Consider the following 19,729-nt stretch of genomic DNA (forward strand, 5'->3'; position numbering starts at 1 on the left):
TTACAGTTATATGATGTTTAAATGCTGTACAATTCTTATTTCAATAACTTTATGTTATCCTGTTTATCAGTAAAAAGTATATTTTAGCGTACATCATTCTTTCATTTATCACCTGTAGATTTACAATGCAAACAAGAAAACATCCCCCCCTTTTAATCCCCTTTACAGTAGCCCTCTAGTTAAAACCTGTTTATCGACTATTCAGCCCTTTGCCAAAGCCAACTGCTGAGTGCCCTGATCTCTGAAGTGTACTTGTCCTACCACTGCCAAACTTCTTGGTGGGAAAATAATTTCACACCGGGACAGCTGGCAGCAGACATATATGAAGATGCATTTAGAAAACTTTTTCAAACCCTGCTTTAAGCTCACTTCTCTGTCGGAGCCAGTCCCCTGTCTCCCGTCATGTGAAGCATTTAATTAAATTAGAGTGGGATTCTAATTCCCAGTAGGTTTATTGAGTTTAGCCGCAGAGGTTATGGAGGGAGGAGAAAGGGGTGTATGAAATTAATTGCTTGCCAGAACCAATTTGTCTTTAGTTCATAACTGAGAGTGATGGCTCAAACAAAGCCAGTCTAAAATATTTTTGCTCTGTGGTTACCTCAAGGTTTTTGCACATAAATGCAATATGGAATATATAGATATTTAGTTTTTGTATTTTGCTGTTGGTTATTCACATCACACTGTCTTGATGTTAATGGCAAAGTGGTGCCACAGTGGGTGTTGTTAGTGCTGTGGATGTGTCGGGTCCCCCGGAGCTTTGGAGACACTTTGACCACACCTTTGATAGAGGGGACGCTCGTAGGGGACTGTTGGGGGAGGGTGTGGTGGTGTCTATGTGCCCTCATTTTAACTGACTTCTTTTGTTTACTGGCCCTGTGCTCCAGACAGTGCAAGGATTTGCATATATTTGGCAACGTTTGTAAATAATGGCTTAAAGAATAGCTGCATTCAGCTTCCCCCCCTTTTCAAATACACAAACACATACTGGGCTGGAACAACCACAACAGAAACGTTATCTGATCTCACTGGACACTGGTGTAGATTTACTACAATCATTTTTTTTTGGGCTGTGGAAATGACATTTAATATGAGAGCATCATCTTACCTCATGCTCTCACTCTCACACATAAACAAAGCTTGTCTCCAGCAGAGAGAAGCATTTCAACTATGAATATGTGTGTCTCAGATATGTAACACCCTCTAAAGTGTGTGGGCTCCGGCCCCAGGGCAGACCCCCTTCCCCCTCAAGGCCGTCCCTTCATCAAAGTCTCACATTCTTTCTGGTACAGTCTGTATTCAAAACAGGCCCCCCCCCCCCCCCCCGACGCACATTAACCCCCCCACCACATTAACCAAATCAATCTAAGGATGGTAACAGTTGTGTGTCTGTAAAAGACAACAAGTTGAGCTGGAAAACAAAGATCAAAAAGAAGGGAGAGATGCCAGTAGTCTGTTAAATCAACATGGGTCCTGTTTTATTGTCCTTCCTACACACATGCCTATAGTTGCACAAAAACCTGGTGAATATATGCCTTTGAGATTAATTAATGTTTACTCAGGTTTGAACACCTCTATGTTTTTATATGGTTTGTTGATTTGGTTTTACTGGCTTGTTTAACAACCATGTGATTTAAATGCTCTCCAAGTGTGTTTAAAACAACGTGTATGTGAGAGCTGCCATGTGACACAGTTGTATTTATAGAAGTCACCCAGGCCTTTCTTTATTCGTCTTTACACCATATTGAGAAAGTCAGCAAAGTTCCCCCAAGCTGCAGTGTGTCTTTATAATAGAAAAGTTGACCACCCCCCTTCCTTTATTTTCAGAGGCCAGAGAGGGTTAGAAGGCTATTGTGTTTGCATTTTGTGTGCCTTTGGATGGGGGTGGGTCCCCATCCATCCTGTGGTGGAATTTGGGTCAAGGAGATTGGTCATTTTTAAGGAGGGTTTGTGTAGGAGGACTGTATTGTCTGGGTTTGAATCCTACATGGGCACAGTCCAGACATTTCAACCCAAAACAATTAAACATTGTGAACGTACCCTGTCATTTAAATTCAGATTATGTTTAGATGATTAGAGCATCCTAATTTATTTTTACAAAAACAGTGTGCACAGCATAGCTCTCATTCCTCTGTCGTCAAATACAAAGATACTTATACCATTAGTTTATAAAAGCACTACTTTATTTTATCATACATGCTAATTGTAAAGTGATGCAGTGTTTTGTGAGCTTTTTACATAGTTTTGTCAAATAATAGTTATAGTAGTTATAGTCTATTTTTAAGCTAAAATATTCTAGGAATGCAGTACTACTGAGAAAAACTTCATGCCTATAATTTAGGAAAAAGTATGTGGACAGATGTGGGCACATATTTGTACATGTTTGTGGGAGACAATAAATAATTAGAGTAATCTTTCACAGAATTATTTGCAAACTTGATCCAATGTTGATACCAAAATGAAAATAGTTTATCAAACACCTTGTTTCTTTTTACAATTTCCTTCCAATTTTGTGAAAGAGGTATTTCCCACAATATGTGATTTTAGTGAGTACTCACTTTCCCAGTGTGTGTAGTACAGGTAAGCTGATAGCTAGGCATTAAAAAGTCCTGGGAAGTTGTTTTTAGAGTCCAGAGGTATCAGATGTTAGGTTTTTCCAGACTGTAGTGAGATCTGAGTAGAAAGGCACGAAAAAAAAGAAGGAAAGCTTCAAACACTGGCAGTTCATCACCCCCCTCCCCCCGCCTCCCTGTGTCAAAACACAGATAGACATGGCAGTTATACACTGTGTGTATGTTTTGCATGTGTGTGTTTGTCTCTTATCACATCTGACATGTGTCTTATTAGTTTAACAACCAAGGAACTACTCAGAATAATGAAACACGTAGTTAACCTAATGCACTGTTGCAAGGTTGTGGGTCGGCTAACATAATAATACACACATTTCTTAAGTATTTCACTTAGTTCAACATTTCTTTCTCTGGGGATTAATTACATTTTTTCAAGATCTTTTTAAGGCGTTGTTACATACCACAGGATTAGCTGGGCCAAATTGCAATCTAATTGCAAATAAATAGTCATATGCTTGATAAAATCTACTCAAGAGTCATGATCTCAGAGAATACTTTCTTAAAATGGTCTCTGATTAAATTCAGATGAGATATCCTCTTGTTCTGTGTTCTTTGAGTAATGCCATACAGAATTTAATTCACAACAGATTGATGTCCTAATCATCCCTCAAATATGTTTAATTGCAAGTTACATATGGACAAAGCATTTTTATGCGAATAACGTGATTGTTGTTAGTGTTCTAATCCATGTTGCACAGAGGGAGCTGTATAGATGTTAATCAAACTAAAGTCGTGAAACTGATCTTAACTAAAGTTCCTTATTTTCTTGTAATTTCAGTCGGCCAGCCGGATGGTGTGGTTCAGAAGGAGGAGGCTCCTGAGACCATGGACACCATTCAGGGAGAAGTGGTTCCTCAAGTGAACAGCGAGAAAGTGGAGAAAGAGTCTCCCGATGCCAATGACATCTCTGCTGTTGAGGAGAAAGCAGCGGAGGAGAAACCTGGTGATGCCAATGAAGTCGGCTTCAAGAAGATCTTCCGCTTTGTGGGCTTTAAGTTCACACTGAAGAAGGACAAGAGTGAGGACAAGGATCCTGTGAAGCTTCTCACAGTCAAAGATAAGGAAGAGGAGGTGAGTGGGACTGATGAACCTACAAAGGAGCAGGAAGAGGAGAAGAGCACCACCGAAGAAAAGGAGGCTGACACAGATGTATCTACTGCTGAGGCGGAGGTCATTAAAGATGATAAAGCTGAATCTAGCGATACCCCAGCTGAGGGCACTGCCGCTGAAGCTACTGATGAAGCAGTCAAGGGGGGAGCAGCTGAGAAGGAAGGCGAGATCACTCTGTCCCCCTTCAGGAAGCTCTTTAGTACAGGACTCTTCTCTAACCTGAGAAAGAAAGCCAGTGTCAAGAAGACGAAAGAGGAGGAAGACAAGGAGGCAGCTGTTGAGGAGGAGGCAACAAAGGCGGAAGAAACGGCTGATGCTGTGGAGGAAAAAGAAGAGAAAGATGAGGCAAAGCAAGAAACTAATGAGGAGGCACCAGCAGCTCCAGAGGAAGAGAAAACAGAGACGTCCCCAGAGGCCACAGATGAAACTAATGCTGCTGAAACTACTGATGACACCAAACAAGAAGAGGAAAAGGCTGAAGCAGAGGTGACTTCTGAGGCTGAGCTGCTATCATCACAGGAGAAGGTGAAATCCCAGGGAAGCCCCCTGAAGAAGCTTTTCACTGGAGCTGGCTTGAAGAAGCTCTCAACTAAGAAACAGAGGGCCAAGAGGGAAGCTGAGAAGAAGCTCACTGAGTCTGGGGAGCAGGCAGGTGAGCAACTTCAATCCTCCACTGAGTCAGGAGAGGCACCAAAGACTGACAGTGGGCCCACATCCCCCGAAGAGTCTGTGGAGGTGACACAGATTGAATCCAGCCAAGAGACTGACGGCGAAGTTGTCTCCGATGGAGAGAAGAAAAAAGATGGTATCATCGCCTGGTCCTCATTCAAGAAACTAGTGACACCCAAGAAGCTTGTAAAAAGGTCTTCTGAAAGCGATGATGAAGCCACAGGTGAGAAACCAGCAAAGTCAGCCACCCTGTCCTCTTCTGAGAGTGCCCCGTTAGCAGATACAAGTGTTGAAGAGGAGGCTCAGGAGGATAAGCCAACTGAGGAAGAGCCAAAAACCGAAAACACAGAGAAACTGGTCAGCAGCACGGAGGAGCCGAAAAGGAAAATGGACACCTCTGTCTCCTGGGAGGCCCTAATGTGTATGGGTGGACCCAAGAAGAGGACAAGGAAGACCTCTGATTCTGACGATGAGGAGACCAAGGTTGAAGAGGAACCTGCAGCAGAGGCAGCGGTAGAAGGAGAGGAGCAGGAGGTAGAAGCTGAGGCTGCCATTGTCACTTCCCAAAACTCTGAAAGTGATGCTGAAGTTGCTTCTTCCCCTGAACCTTCATGCCCTGCCCCTGAGAGAGAGACCACCTGGGACACACTGAAGCGCATGGTTATGCCAAAGAATAAGGCCAAAGTTGAGGAGAAGCCTGAGGAGGCTACAGAACAAGTCCTGTCAGACAGTGAAGCGCCAAAAGACGAGTCATCTTTCTCGTTGAGGAAGCTCTTCCCTGGACGCAGGAAGAAGAAGGCTGAAAAACAGGCCTCCACTGAACAGGGTGAGGAGGACTCTGACACCCCAGCTGTGGTTCCCCTCTCAGAGTATGAAGACCAAGTTGAAGCTGAACAGGAAGCACAAGAAGAGGAAGCCCCAGCGGAACCTACTGAGGTCCAGATTAAAGTAACCGCTGAAGATAGATCCCCTTCATGGATCGCAGCCGCCGTCGAGGAAGGAGATGACAAACACGATCAGCTGAGTGACATACCAGAGGAGGCTGAGAATGCTGCCACGCCTAAATCTGTTGACACTGACATCGCAGAGGATGAAGACAAGGAGTCATCCCCTAAACCCCCCAGGCGTACTGGGCGCAGACTCTCCACGGCTGAGGTAATGCCTTTCGCTCCAGCTCCAACTGCGGAAACCACTCCTGTTCCTCAGGGTCCCAACGCAGAAAGTGCTGTAGCGGTTTTGGAGGGCATTAAGTCTCAAGTTACCAAAATTCCACCCCAGGTAGATGTGACTGTTGAAGATGTACCAACTGAGGAAGCTTCTGAGAAAACTGAGTATGAACCACCAACTGAGAAGGTTGAGACCAGCACATGTACTATTCTGCAGCTACACGCTTGTGACGAGGCCATGGCTATCTGCACTGGCCTAGGAACCAAGGAGATCGCCAAAGTGGCTATGGAGAAACCAGCAATGCCCATCGCAGAGTGTGTGGCCGTGATCCATGATAGTGTAAGCACAGAACTGGCAGTGATGCAGAAGCCACCAAGTGCAGAAGAAGCCATTGATTCAGAAGATGCCGTGCTCATTGCCCAAGTGCACCAAGTAGAGGCTACCGAGCTCGAGCCTATGGTTGAAAGTCCACAGAGTGATTCGTCAGTCCTTAAGGCGGCCAGTGTGAGCCTGGAACCAGGGCTGGATCAGGTTGGAATTGTCAGTGTTCAGGAGTCTGAAATCATCATGCCTGCTTCATTGACCGAGAACTCTCTTAAAGTTTTTGTGGCGGATCCCATTACACTAACATCTGAAACAGCTGTTTGCACCCAGAGCGTAGCAGTCACTGAGCCAACTGTGGAGACCAAGGAAATCAAATTGGATGTGGAGCAGCTTGCTGCCACTGAAGACAACACTGGAAAAGAGGTAGTTCAGAGTGTGACTGAAGAGATTGCTGCTACCATTTATGAAGGAGTGGAGACCAGCATCACAGAGGAGACCGAGCCAGCCACCCACCTCATCGTACCAAGTGAGGAGGTTGTTATTGCCCAAACACTGGTGCTTGTGGCCCCAGCCAATGAAGACGCATCAGAAATTGAAGATGCACCTGAGACAGTCGTGGAAAAGGTGGAGGAAATCATCGAGCAGACCAGCGAAATTGAAGCTCAGAGTATGGTCATTGCCCATAATGTCATTCAGGATGCCGTGGATAAAGTTTCAGAAGACAAGCCTGAATCCGAAGATTCCGACACCCCAGCACCAGACAAGGCCATCGCAACAACAGAAGAAGAGATTGAGATCTCAACCGAGAGCCCTGTTATTACAGAGACCCCTGTTGCTGTTGAGTGCAAAGCCCCAAAGTCACCCAAGCTGCTTCATGTGGCCATGGAGGTCATTGACACAACCATCGTAGAAGTTACAGGGAGCCTTGATGCCTCTGTAGAAGAGAACAAACCAGAAGAAGAGTTGAAGAAAGATGTGGAGGTAAAAGTAGGTGAAGAAACGATCGTATTGGAAGAAGTGGTTGAGATAAAGTCAGAGAGTCAGACGGAGGAGGAGCTTGAAGAGGTCAAAGAAGAACAGAGCAAAGAAGAAGCAGAGGTTAAGGAAGTAGAGGTCGAAGAGAAAGCTGAGGAAGTGGAACCACAATCAGAGGAAGAAAAGTCAGATTCCCCTTCAGAAGAGAACAAAGAGAACGTGCTTGAGATTCACATGCCAGTCCAAGTCGTTCTGCAGACGGCGCAGGTGTTCGAGGAACCATCGGTGGAAGAAGAGGCCGCGGTGGAGTTTGACAGCAACGGCCCTGTGGCTGAAGACACCAGCGTAAAACCAAAGAAGGCTGCAAAAGAAAACCAACTCTCAACGCTGTCAGAAGAGCCCCAGGTGCCAGCTGCAGCAGAGGTTTCCACTCCCAGCCAGGACTCAGAGGCAGAGGCACCGGGAGCACCGTCGGGGAAGTGTGCGGAGGTGATGGCGCAGGTGATGGAGGTGATCGAGGAGGCTGTGAAGGAGATCGAGCCTGTGTCCACAGAGATCACAGCAGCATCATGAGCAGGTGAGACCGATCTTACAACAGTGATATTACATTCGAATGACAACTGTTATTTATTTGGGGTTCCTATTGAAATCCTATAATTGCGATGAGGAACTTAAATAAGTGGTGAATTGTAATTACTGTCGATACATTATTATTTTACTACAGATGTAAGCGGCTGGAAAAGCTTGAAAATGCTCCTTTAAGTGCTTGAAAAAAATATTGAACTTGGGTAAAACAAATAATAGTAATGAATAAATTGGAGCTAAGAACAAATTAAAGTAAATGAAATGGGCAATGAGTTAACAAACAGTAAAGAAAGAAAAAAAGGTCGTTATTTTTTCTAATTCCTTTGTTGGCATATCAAGCAATCTTCTCATAGTGGCTTTTTTTTAAACATCAATGGGCCCTACTTTTATTAGGGAGTAGGGGAGGGGGTTTGCCCACTGACCAGATGAAAAAAGCTTTTGTTCGGGGTATGAGTAACCAGGGGACCTTTGATATCAAAGCAGGAATGCCGCCGTTGACCCCTTCTTTGTAGGCTGGGGTCTTAAAGGGAAGCGGTGTGTGAGGGGCAGATGAACTTGTGCTGAAAGACTGATTATGATTCCTCCGCTCCCTCCTCCTGGTTTCCTTCTATAACAGACTCAGTATGGAGTCAAGAAACCATGTCGGAGCATGCATTTGTTAGTTTCAATTACAAAGCCTCAAAGGGCTCAAGCTGTTGTTGTTTCAGTTGTTTTGCTTAAATTATCTGGATGTGTAATAACGTTTTAGTGTCACTAATGTAATCTGATCTCACCAATGTGGAGGAGGGAAAAACCGGGCGTCCTACACTCTAATATTTATTAGGCAGTCAGCAGCTTTGCAGCGGCTGAAGAGGGATACAACGGGGAGAGAAAATAGCTTGATGTGTTACAGCAGTGTGATCGCAACACTTAATGTTTACCGATTCATATAAATAAACCTTGAAGCAACAAAAAAAAGAAAGGAAAAGCTAAAAAAGAGGGCTAAATAATTTAGCAGGGAACTTAAAAATATTATGCAGTAATGATATATATGTACAGTTTATAAATTAGTTTTCATGGCATATATTATTTATCGACGCAGCCGAATATAGCAGTCCATCCCATGAAAAATGAACACATTGGTGGTGAACATAGCAGGTTACAAAAAAGGCTTGAACATCCTGAATCACTATATGATGTTTCCATCCATACCTCTCACCACCTCTAGTGTTCTAATGAATGAATGGATGGATTATATAACCTTTAAATTAAGCTTTTAAAGGATATTCTGGTCCTGCAACCTAGCATACCAACGGATAAAGATATTTATAAATGTGATGTCAATCTCAGATGGTTTATTCTCAAAAGCAGAAGATCAAGTATTTACTTATTCCTAATATCATGTTTTTGTTCCTCCATTACAGCTGGAGATACATTACTGATGCCTGGGAGACACACTGTCTGGACCAGGAAGTGAGTGATGAGGGAGCGAGAGAGAAAGAGAGAGAGAGAGAGAATGAAAGAGGCTGGGACCGGGCTCCTCCCATCCCGCCCAGAGAGACTGAGTGACTGAGCAACAGCTCCGCCATTCTCTCCACCTCCCAACCAACTGTACTCCAACCCCATCCTGCAGCCCAGTCACCGCTAAACGTGACGTCCCACCGCTATGTCCTCACCCTTCACCCGCTCTCATACACACGCACACACTAAAGCATGTCCTGGCTTGTCATCAGTGTGATGTGTGTTCAGTGACTTTCCATTTCCCTTGCTGCATAAGACGAGAGTCAGCAACCTGGTCGAGTGTGTATCTGTTCATATGTGTGTTTGTATGTGTATAGTACGGAGAGTAGGCTGGTGTCAGAAGGTGATGAGATGGAGGATTATTATCTTGTATATTGTATTTATATCTTGAATATTCTTTCATTCACCCCTATTTTTTTTTTGTCTGAACATTGTTACCTTGTTGTTTTTAAAATCCCCAAATGATACTGTGATACATCAGGTATTTGTTTGAGCAACATTATGATGAAAGGGTAGTGAATAGAAACATCAATAAAGTATAATTTCCGCAAATAAATGTGACTGCTTATAAGTAGCTGATGCATCACAGGTTTTAATGGTCATATTTTTTCAATAATGATTTCAGTAGCAGAATAGCTAAACCATGGTACAAGTGTGATTCCACTGACAGTAAGTGATAACAGAGAGTTTATTATCATCTACCGGAAACGCTCTATTCTCTTGTCACAATGTGTTCTCACTCTGCACCCAACAAAATACTTAATAAGCTTCATGTAGATAAGACCAACAATCACTGCCTGATTTACTGTGAAAAATACATTGTTTTATGTAATAATACAATAAAATACTATTATAACACCCTCATGTGATCATGTGACAGAGATATATGTGGTTAACAGTGACATGCAGAGAGATTAAAAATACTTTTTTTTACACTGTCACACTGCATTGACATGTATCTGTTAGAAACACAAATATATCACAATATTGTAAGGCCATGTTTCTGAAGTTATGTGTGACATACTGTATGTACTATTTGTAAAGTTTAACACCTTCCTTACTACACTATATTTATTCTTCTTTATGAAAAGACAGTATGTTGATGCCCTCTGTTGCCTACAGAAAGTAGCGCACCCTTTAGTCCTCTGTCATTTGTTTCACTTTGGCTTAAACAATGTTTTAACAGAATGATAAAGTCTTAAAAAAACCATGTTCTTTACTCAGCATGATGGCTCAGGCATAGGTTGGGGATTTAGAGGCACAGACACTGACTGCATGGTACCAGAAGTGAAAATAAAATCTCCTTTAAAAGCCAAATTGAGTTAGGATCAATCAGGGAGTCATGGACTTTCCATTGCTCACAGGATAAGACATCAGTTGCATCCAATTAAAATCCTAAAGCATCTAAGGAGCTGCTGTTGCTAGTTACTCATCAAACCTAAGTCACATGGTCAGGCTTTCTTGTGCTTTGGCAAAGTGAGACGATTAGGCTAAAGGATGATGGGGAAACTCCTTGGTTCCAGTTTGACCACCAAAGCAAAGGTTACACTGGTATTTGTTTATGTGTTACCAAATTGGCAAACTTGCACTGTGTCAATCCTTCAGACATCATGAGAATGAACATTCTTCTATAATCCACTGATACAAATTTTACACGAGCAGCTCTAGACGCTCACGTTTCACTCAGCTTTATGACCAAACGAGAGAAAGGTCAGGAAGTATGAGCCCTTGTTAGGTCACCACTTCCCTTTATTTTGACTCTAGAGGGTGTGCCACATCCATACTTGCTTTATGTAAAATAAATGATTAGAGAAATCACAATGTGAGCTTACGACTTTTGCTATTGTTGCATAATGTAAAGCATTTAGTTGGGCCACGCGCCCACTCTAGTCCTCCCCTGCTTTTTGTAACACTTAACTGTGAACCTGTTAACATTTGTACAGATTGTATACTTATTGTATGTACTTAAAAATCATATTGTTGTTATATTAACCTGCAGGCATTTAGCTTAATATTCATGTAGCATGGTCTTACTGGTCTTTTATATTTCCCAAGCTGTTAATAGTAAGGATACAGAAACTTGTCTATATTTCATTCAATAAAGGTAGAGAAAATGTATTGAGTGATTGTGCTTTTATTCATCCCTGGTTCTTTTATCACATAATATGCCAATTTAAAGACATTAATTACCACTGGTGCAAAGACAGAAGTCTGACCAATCCCTACCAACCCAATATAGCATTTCTAAGCAGCATACAAAACATTGAATTAATGCGTTATTTTATTTATTATTAGGCAGATATGAGTAACTGTATTTGCCAATGATAACCTCTTTGAGCCATACGACTATGAACATACCCTATTAAAAATCATGTGTAATGATTTATAAAGCATCTCCTCATTGCAGCAGTGATATTTGTTACATTAGACACTTGAATGTCCGTTTTACTTCTCATTTGTGTACTATCGAACAGATTGTTTGAATACTATTTTAATTTACTATAAATGGATGGACAAAAAGAATAGTGATTATCTCTTGAAGCGGATGAGTTGGGGTAAAGATGAGGACAATGATGAAGGCCCACAATGATAAAAAAAGATATGTTTTTATTGTTCATTCTTCATTCAAGAAAACAAAACATGACAATTGTTTATACAGAAAATACCTCACATCCCTGAGAACACAGACTGATCACAGTACATGTCAGTTGGCTATCGGGGAGCACGGATATGGGTTTGAAATAATAGTTTGGACAGAAACCACAATGTCAAACTCGTCGTCTTCCTGAGACACGGAGATGTTTAACACACAAACCATTACATTACAAGACTGGTGTGGCAGGAGAACAAAAGGGTTTAAACCTTTCATAAAGCTGTGCATATGTATGTGTTTCAATTAATAAATTAATGTCAGTAGTACAGCGTTCAGTTGCCTCAACAAAACAAGCTTGAATAAAAGAAACAAACAAGAATCCTTTTTATTGGTCAACACTAAACACTTGAGAATAAATTCACAGACATGTGTGGGTTTCTTTTATGGTAAGGACTAATGAAACATAGCAAATATGGTCATATATTTGGCCAACAAATCACAAAACTATTTGTAAAGATATTACTTCAAATTGGACAGCCTCACTAAACCTGAGTAGACCAATAAGACAAACAGCTCCACCTAGCTGACCACCGAGCTCATTGTATCACAGCAGCTCCTGCTATTCAATACCTAATATAGTTGGATTTTTTATAGAAAAAAACTAATTGATAATGGGCTTCATCCCCCACTGTCACAAGCTGAATCCAATTGGCATAAAAGAAAAAAACTATGAATATGAAACATACTAGGGATGGGCATATTTCTACATTCAAAATACCTTCTACTTTACATATGATTGAGCTTCTCCATGGCACAATAAATAACTTTATATTATAAGTCTGAATTGTTAACTAGCTCTCGTGACAGCTCTCTGGCAGTAAGATTAGGGAGACAAATGCCGGACTAAGAAATGTTTTTTGGTTTTTGTAGCCTTAAGTGTTGGTTCGTTTTTGCAGCAAAAAAGTAATTGCAATAACAATACAATGTAGAATTTATTTTTCATTTAAAGAAACAATAACAATAAAGGTTTTAACAAGTCTCCCTAAAATATTGTTCATCTTGATATGCAAAAAAACATAATCTCAGTTCAAAGGGGTCTTTTGAATGATGTTCCTGAAAAACCTGAATTTTGCTTTTTGACTATGACATATTTCATCGTGACAAATCACATTACTGGACATGTTTGTATAGATTTTAGCATTTTCAAGTAATCGGTAGTTCCTGTTTATTGTTTTGTTCATCAGCAACATTTGATGTAATAATTATTATACCATATTTTATAGTCCTACAACATATTTAAGCTACCGCCTGAGTTTATACGACTTCCACACCAACAGATGGAGCACATCAACTCATCACAGTTCATCATCATGTTGATCTAAACTTTTTTTAAACGTTTTTTATAAATGACAACTTATAATTAATACTTTTCTTCTGATTTCTTCAATTATAAAAATGTCAGACGGTAAGATTAAAACATTTCTCTTAGCACACAATGGTCAAGAAGCTTACCATTTGGCACACATTTGGCAAGGGGGCGAGGCTTAAAACACAAAATAAGGTTTTTTATTCTAATGGATCTCTTTAAGAAGTTAAAACATACATGTATCATGCCCATCCTTAATACATACATTTTTGCTAAACGAAATGTAATCTGTAGTCTATGTAAAACTATATGTCTACTAATAGAAACCTTTGCAATATAAAGTAATCTTTGTAAATATAGCATTGTATAAAAGCATGTCAAACCAAAATGTAAGGACTTTAAGATTGAGGCAAATTATACGAAGACAAGATGTCAAATCTTTTACAGGACAGCTTCCCATCAAGGTGTGTACATTTAGAAAAATAATCAAAGTGGCTCAGCTGTAAACACAAGGAATGCTCTTACTTGTCGTTATCAATTTTCTGTGGCCAAACCCAAATTATGAAAAGCAATTGTGCTTTAATAAGATGTAAGGACATGGGAAACATAATCACACTTAGCACAGTGAATAAAACACAGATTAAAACAACTAAATGTTTGCAGAGAAGGATGCATACAATGGTCATAAATAAACATTTCAAGTTATCAGTTTTTCTGGGCCATAAAGCCAACCAAAACATGAATGGAAGACAAATGTACTTTCCTGCATATCGGGCTTCTACTAAAAAAAAGAAGCACGGATTGTCTCAGGTCTGAATATGTTTTGTGCTTTAAGATAGACTTATAATTTATACCTGATCTGCAGAATAAGCCTCAAATGTATGACCATGAAGAAACAACTCTTCTGCGCAGCTCCAGACGGTTCTTTAATTGCAACTCTTTCTCCTCAAAAAGCTAGCACAGAAAACCCCTCTCACAGCATGCCGTTTCCAGAACTGAGCTTCCTCTTCCTCTTGTACTCAACATCTGCGTGTGCAGCCTTACCACAGCTTAATCTGTTAAAAACATTTCATTTGTAACAGCCTGACATATCAATGGATTATATCAATAACAATAAAATGATGAGAAGAAATAAAGTAACAATTAATTAATCTCCCTCATTTGTGTTCAACTTAGCCTTGAGTCAAATGTTAATATTTACTTTTCTAGAGATGTCTGACTTCCAGAGTGCTAAAGGCAATGCACTTTACAATTAATTCACTTTTAGTCATATTTAGGGTAAAAAAATTCCAAAAATACTGTACCAAAACAAAAGAAAGGAAAAAGACAGTTTTAGTAAATTGAGAACCTCAAACATACATACCCTGACTAACTTCACCTTTAGCTTACCTATTAACCATCATTTAGAAAGTAAACACACATGGTAAAAAGGACCAACACACAGTTTTGGCACTACTCTACGAGGATTTCCTCAGTCTTTATGGGTTCCAGTGGGGTGCCAGAGTTGGACAAATCCGATCCTTCATCTTTGGAGAACTCTTCGCGCTGCAGCAGCATCCCTGCGTCGGCGGCCCCCTGCAGCCCCACTAGCCCCCCTTGAGTAAAGCACAAGTGTTTGATCACCTCGTTGGGACTGGAGAAGGTGGTCGCACAAATGTTACACTTGTAAGGCTTCGACGAGCCCATGAACATGGCCTCCATCTGGCTGCTGTCGTCGCCGGCAGCGCACAGCTCCATGCTCTGCCGGTCCACCATGGTGTAGGAGTCCACCCCCTGGTTCAGGCACACGTGGCGGGCCGCCTGGTTGGCCCGGCAGAAGCTCTTGCCACATGCGCTGCATTTAAAGGGCTTCCCCGTGTGGATGTACATGTGTTCGCGCCAGTGGCTCTTTTGAATAAACTTACGCCCGCAGGTGGAGCATTCGTACTTCCGCCGCTTCACTTCCCTGTCCAGGTCGGCGCTCTCCAGGTTGTCGATGTCTGCAATGTCTGACGGAGGCGGTGTGTCAGCCTGAGAGTTCATTCCCCCCACCCCCCAGCTGGAGGTGGACACCTCGGCCCGGGGAGAGTCTGAGTTGGTCCCTGAAACAGGCGTTTGCTCGCTGTCGCTGATCACCTCTACTGCTGTAGTGGCAGCCGAGGCATTGAACCCCGACTTGCATCCCTTCAGGATCCCCTCTAACTCGAGCATGCTATTATTTCGGCTCATGGTGGGCGAGAGAGCGTTGCTGGGCTCGGCCGGTGCCTGGTGTAGAGTCTGGGTGTGTTGGAAGAGATGTTCTCTCAGCAGGCTCCTCTGGTTGAATCGACTCCTGCACAGATGACAGGAGTAGTGCTTCCTGAAGGAGGAATTTCTCTTCATGATGCTGGGCTTTACATTGAGGATGGCACTGGCTGAGGAACCATCTGCACTTAGCAAGTCCATTCCCCCCTCCTCCAATGCAGGCTTGGTGCCACTGGTCGAGGCCTCCATGTCCTGGGATGAGGAATTAAGCTTGGACAGTAAGGAGTTAGCGAATGAAGTTGTGGCGGCTGGAATGGACGGAAACTTCCCCTCCGAGCTGAGCTGCTCCATGTCGAAAGGAGAAGAGAGCTGCCGTCGAGTGGGCATTCGAGCCGACAGCCCAACCTGCTGGTCTGATATCTGGATGCCGTAGAGGGAGGTGGACAGGTTGATGTTGTGCTGCTCAGAGTGTGAATACACAGACTGGCTGGCCTCCTGCAGTAGTGGGTAGGCATGCAGGAATCTGACCCCCTGCTCCAGGCGTGCAGGGTCTATCAGCTGGGGGGCTAGCTTGCCTGTGTACATCAGGTTGAGGAGGTAGCTGAAGATATCTGGCTGTATGTCCGCGGCCTTCAAGCGCACACAGTCACTGAAAGACAAAAAAAGTTACATTAAGCTAGTGACTAATGACAAGTGAGATCATGATAGTGATATTAGAATCCATTATAAGAGGAGTGACTGATTATTTATTTTTGATATGAGATCAAATCTGCTGAAGTGACTGGTCAAAGTTCGTGAAAACTGGCATGTAAGTATGTCTGTTGTGCTCAGTTCATCAGTGATACTAGGGCAGTAGATACCATGTTTTGATCTTGATGCCCTTACAGACCCTCCAATTTGTCCCCTCAATCTGTTCCAATGATCAAACAATGACATTATTGATGGGTCATCACACTCAACAGATTTAGATACAGTCCAGTGCTCAACTACAGAGAAAAAAGTCTTTCAATGTTTGACCACATGAGGGAGCGTTATTTTGACCACATATCTGAGTGTTTTGGCAGCAGAATTTGGAATGGGACAAAAAGTATCTTATTATTTAGCTAGTTTTAGTCATACAGTCTATGGTTTTAATACACTCCTACCGTACCTGTCCTGATGAATGAAGAGCATTCTGAAGTAGTTTGAGAACGCAGCGAGGACAGCTTTGTGGGCCTTGAAGAAGACATCTCCGATAGCCACAGTGCAGTCGCACAGGAAGCCAAACTCCCTCTGAGCGTTAAGCTGCTGCAGCAGGATAAGACCATGGTTGGCCAACTCCATTCTTCAACCTGCACAAAAGGCACACAGAGACACACACAAGCAGCAATGAGTTTCCTGTCTGGAAGGAGCCCAGAGTTTATTGTGACCACAGAGTGTCAGGCTGACGGGGGTGATCTAACGACCTTGTAAAGGCCATCTCAACACAACAGTGAAGAATCACTTTGTGACACTGGAGACCATTTGCCTAGCACTAATGTCAGAGAAAGTAATGCTAATTAATTGCGTGGCTCAGAAAAACAAAAAGGTCTTATTTGTTAATTGTATGTACAAGTGGGTCAGCACAATGGTAAATCAATGATAACCACAGTGTTTCTCGTAGAAAAAAATAAGTAAACCAGCTGTGTACATCAGCAGAAAGGGTTCCATTACATATTGACAATTTCAAGAATTCTCCCATAATTGGTCAATGTCTTTGGATGGTGGTATGGTCAGGACTAAGCATGAATGCTGATAACAAAATATTGTCCAATTTTTTTCTGTTATAGGTACCAGTGAAAAAAGGGTAAACCTTTTCTGTATGACCCTTTAATGTTCATCATTAAACCCACTTTCTAGCACCCATTTATCATTTAGAGACAACAAGTAGCTTTTTTGTTACTAGAGCTCTCATCTCTGGTCAGAAATTGGAGGAAACATCCTTGGTTCAGATGGAGCCTCAACCGTCCCCAGACTCATCCTCAAGGGACATTTCAGAGCTATGCACGTTCTGCTAACCAATGGGGTGGTAGTTGCTGACCCTAAAGGTCACTAGAGGGCTACAAGGGCTTCAGGGCATCACATGATCAGGGTTATGGCTGTTGACACACATTCCTCAAGCAGAACTGGTTCTACCCCCCTCCCAGAGGAGAATGAAAACAGCCTGTGGGCAGGGCGAATCTCCTTCTACAACACTTTCGCCACACCACACAGCCTAAGGTATGAAGCTACGAAGACGCAAGATGATGGGTACAAAATCATCAGCCAATTGGCCTCAGATAATAAGAAATGTATTACTCTGCATGTCCCCGGTTTGTTGCAAAATTACTAGAAAAAGCCCCCTGCACATGTGTATTTCAGCAGAGAGGTCAGAGTGCAAAGATGTTGGCACTGCAGCGCTCCAGGAAAAGGCTCGGTTTCCGTATCTTTTGCAAGGGGATACAGCAACAGCATTCACCAAGACGTAAAATACCCCTCAACCGAACTCGCCACACTTACAGATAACTTCAACATAAATACTGTTGTCTGTTTATTAGGTTGCCCTAGTTACAAATAAAGCTAATTAAAAAATCCTGCAATGATTTCTATGTTCTACTTACCCGAGGGCGGTTTCTAATAATTTATTGACTTCATTTATCAGTGAGCCTAAACTAAAGGAGGCTGACTTTTAAGTGCTATATATTTCAATGTTGAGTAAACATCTTACCAAAAACACTATAGTAGAATGTATTTTTTACCATTTAAAAAAGGTAATAAGCCGATATAATTGATGGCATTCATTATAATGCAATTTGTTGTCAATAGGACTTGATATAACATTGTTTTGCTAAGTATTCTTCTATCTCTGTATGCACCACAAAGCATATTCGTTGTATGTGATACTTGGTAATAAAATTGATTCTGATTCTAATTCTGACCTGCACCTCAATACAATGCTGCCATTATTCCCATTAACTTGAAAAAAGATACATGCGTTTCCCCCATTAAATATATTGCTATAACAATCTCTGGTTTACATTAATTTCATGTTAAAGCCACTTCCAAGCATCTATCTCTTCCCTGCATAGTTTGGATTATTTCCAAATGGTTTAGGATTGCATAAAACATGGGCTAGTGTATTTTAGGGTAGCTAAGGACTTTTATAGTAGTTTTATGTGTGATGATTGTCCCAGAAAGGCTTTAAGTTAGTTTAGTAGTGGTAGTAAAACTCGAGAAAACATGACTATGGTTTGCTTCAGCCTAAACCCTGCAACATTGTTGCTTTGCCTCCACAGATTTTTTTAAACATATACAAAAGGAGTATACATATATGTTTGATTGACATATATTGATTAACAGTACAACTATTGATGATGTGAATTAAACTGGTATTCATACAATCCAGTTAGTTAGCCACAGCAACATGAGTTAATCAATACTAACTTGTTTGCAACAATAAAGCACCGCCCATGATGTGATGTAGACACGTGGAACAGTTACTTCCGTAGTGAAATTTGCTGTTATCCTGAAAATACACTGTTAAAATTGCCCGCGAGGAGAGCACGTCAGGAAGGTAAACACGCAACCGGAATAAATCCGTTCAATAATGCGAACTGTAAATAGCAGCTAAAGTACATAAAGCATTGAAACATACGAAACCAGCGCGCATAGACTCACTGCCTTGGGTCTATCTCGGTTGCTATTGCTAGCGCGAGAAAACGGACATGCACGCAACACACACTCATGGGGGGGAAATGGAGAGACGCAGGGGGATGGGGTTGGTCACGAATGCGTTTCTTTTAACTTCCCGTAACAAATACAGTTAACCAAAGCGCACACACGTAGCCAAATAACGAAATATTTGCAGTAAACGAAAGGGTGAGTGTGTAGCTACAAACAGTCGTACCTGCACTCTGCGTAAATCCGTGGAGTTTGCCGTGTCGCCGTTGTTTGTTTGTTACCGGGTCCGTCCTCTCTGGGCTCGCAGCGGCTTCTACTGTTCCTCGCAAACGCTGCATTCGTTGGCGGCGGAGAGGGTCGTCCGTCGCTGTTTTCCGGTTAGGGGTTTTACGTTACAATCACATGACTGGGTAAAAAACTGCCAAAAAACACCCGTTGTAAAATCCGTTGAGCAAGGGGGCGGTTGAGTTAACGTTAATTTCCTGCTCTGTCTAACCGCCGTGGATCAACCCCCGCGAGCTTTTTGACAGCCGGTGAGTTTGAACATTAAGAGCTAACAGAGTTACGCTGACTCACTGTATGGTAGTCCGCCTCTGCCGTTAACCGCACGATACACATTCAACCGAAGTGTGTGTTGACCCTCACCCTCTGTCACTGAAATAACGCAACAATATTTTGCCCATAGTTGCTTCACATTTGCATCAGTTTTTTTTGGCAAAACCGACACCACGTTTACAAGATAACAAGACAAATATATGTATTTTGTAGCCTATCATGCCCGTATCAAAGCGCAGTCTTGGTTACAAACATATTCTCACAGTTTACCAAAATCCATTGACTTTTGCCATTTTTGACCTTACATAACTAACGAGTAGGTTAATAACACACATTTTGATCATGAATATTACAAGG

The 19,729-nt window shown here is 42.1% G+C and overlaps 2 protein-coding genes across 5 annotated transcripts in view; one reads left to right on the top strand and one right to left on the bottom strand.

The window, feature by feature from the left end:
- The window catches only part of akap12b (A kinase (PRKA) anchor protein 12b), a 45,508-nt gene extending 35,610 nt beyond the window's left edge, over window positions 1–9,898 (top strand). For both annotated transcript variants that reach the window (XM_034202770.1, XM_034202771.1), the window contains 2 exons: window positions 3,406–7,449; window positions 8,861–9,898. In XM_034202770.1, coding sequence (XP_034058661.1) covers window positions 3,406–7,445 — 4,040 coding nt within the window. In that variant the 3' untranslated portion in view covers window positions 7,446–7,449; window positions 8,861–9,898. The remainder of the gene's footprint in view (window positions 1–3,405; window positions 7,450–8,860) is intronic.
- Window positions 9,899–11,910: 2,012 nt separating this feature from the next.
- On the bottom strand, window positions 11,911–19,419 carry zbtb2b (zinc finger and BTB domain containing 2b). 3 transcript variants are annotated; one of them, XM_034202760.1, is made up of 3 exons: window positions 19,044–19,419; window positions 16,290–16,470; window positions 11,911–15,788 (listed from the first exon to the last, which is right to left on the bottom strand). In XM_034202760.1, the coding sequence occupies exons 2-3, from the start codon at window positions 16,460–16,462 to the stop codon at window positions 14,369–14,371; spliced, it is 1,593 nt and encodes a 530-aa protein (XP_034058651.1). In that variant the 5' UTR covers window positions 16,463–16,470; window positions 19,044–19,419; the 3' UTR covers window positions 11,911–14,368. The 3 variants fall into 3 exon arrangements, with proteins under 3 accessions (XP_034058651.1, XP_034058653.1, XP_034058652.1); XM_034202762.1 differs by lacking the exon at window positions 19,044–19,419 and adding an exon at window positions 18,815–18,836; XM_034202761.1 differs by lacking the exon at window positions 19,044–19,419 and adding an exon at window positions 18,581–18,787.
- Between the last annotated feature and the right edge of the window lie 310 nt (window positions 19,420–19,729).

Source organism: Gymnodraco acuticeps, unplaced genomic scaffold (assembly GCF_902827175.1).
Source record: "Gymnodraco acuticeps unplaced genomic scaffold, fGymAcu1.1, whole genome shotgun sequence".
Taxonomy (NCBI): domain Eukaryota; kingdom Metazoa; phylum Chordata; class Actinopteri; order Perciformes; family Bathydraconidae; genus Gymnodraco; species Gymnodraco acuticeps.

Excerpts from the sequence above, each read along its gene's own strand:
- zbtb2b (XM_034202760.1), bottom strand. The coding sequence starts at position 16,462 with ATGGAGTTGGCCAACCATGGTCTTATCCTGCTGCAGCAGCTTAACGCT. Across the intron at positions 15,789-16,289 it reads CTCTTCATTCATCAGGACAG|TGACTGTGTGCGCTTGAAGG; the intron begins GTACGGTAGGAG and ends TTTGTCTTTCAG.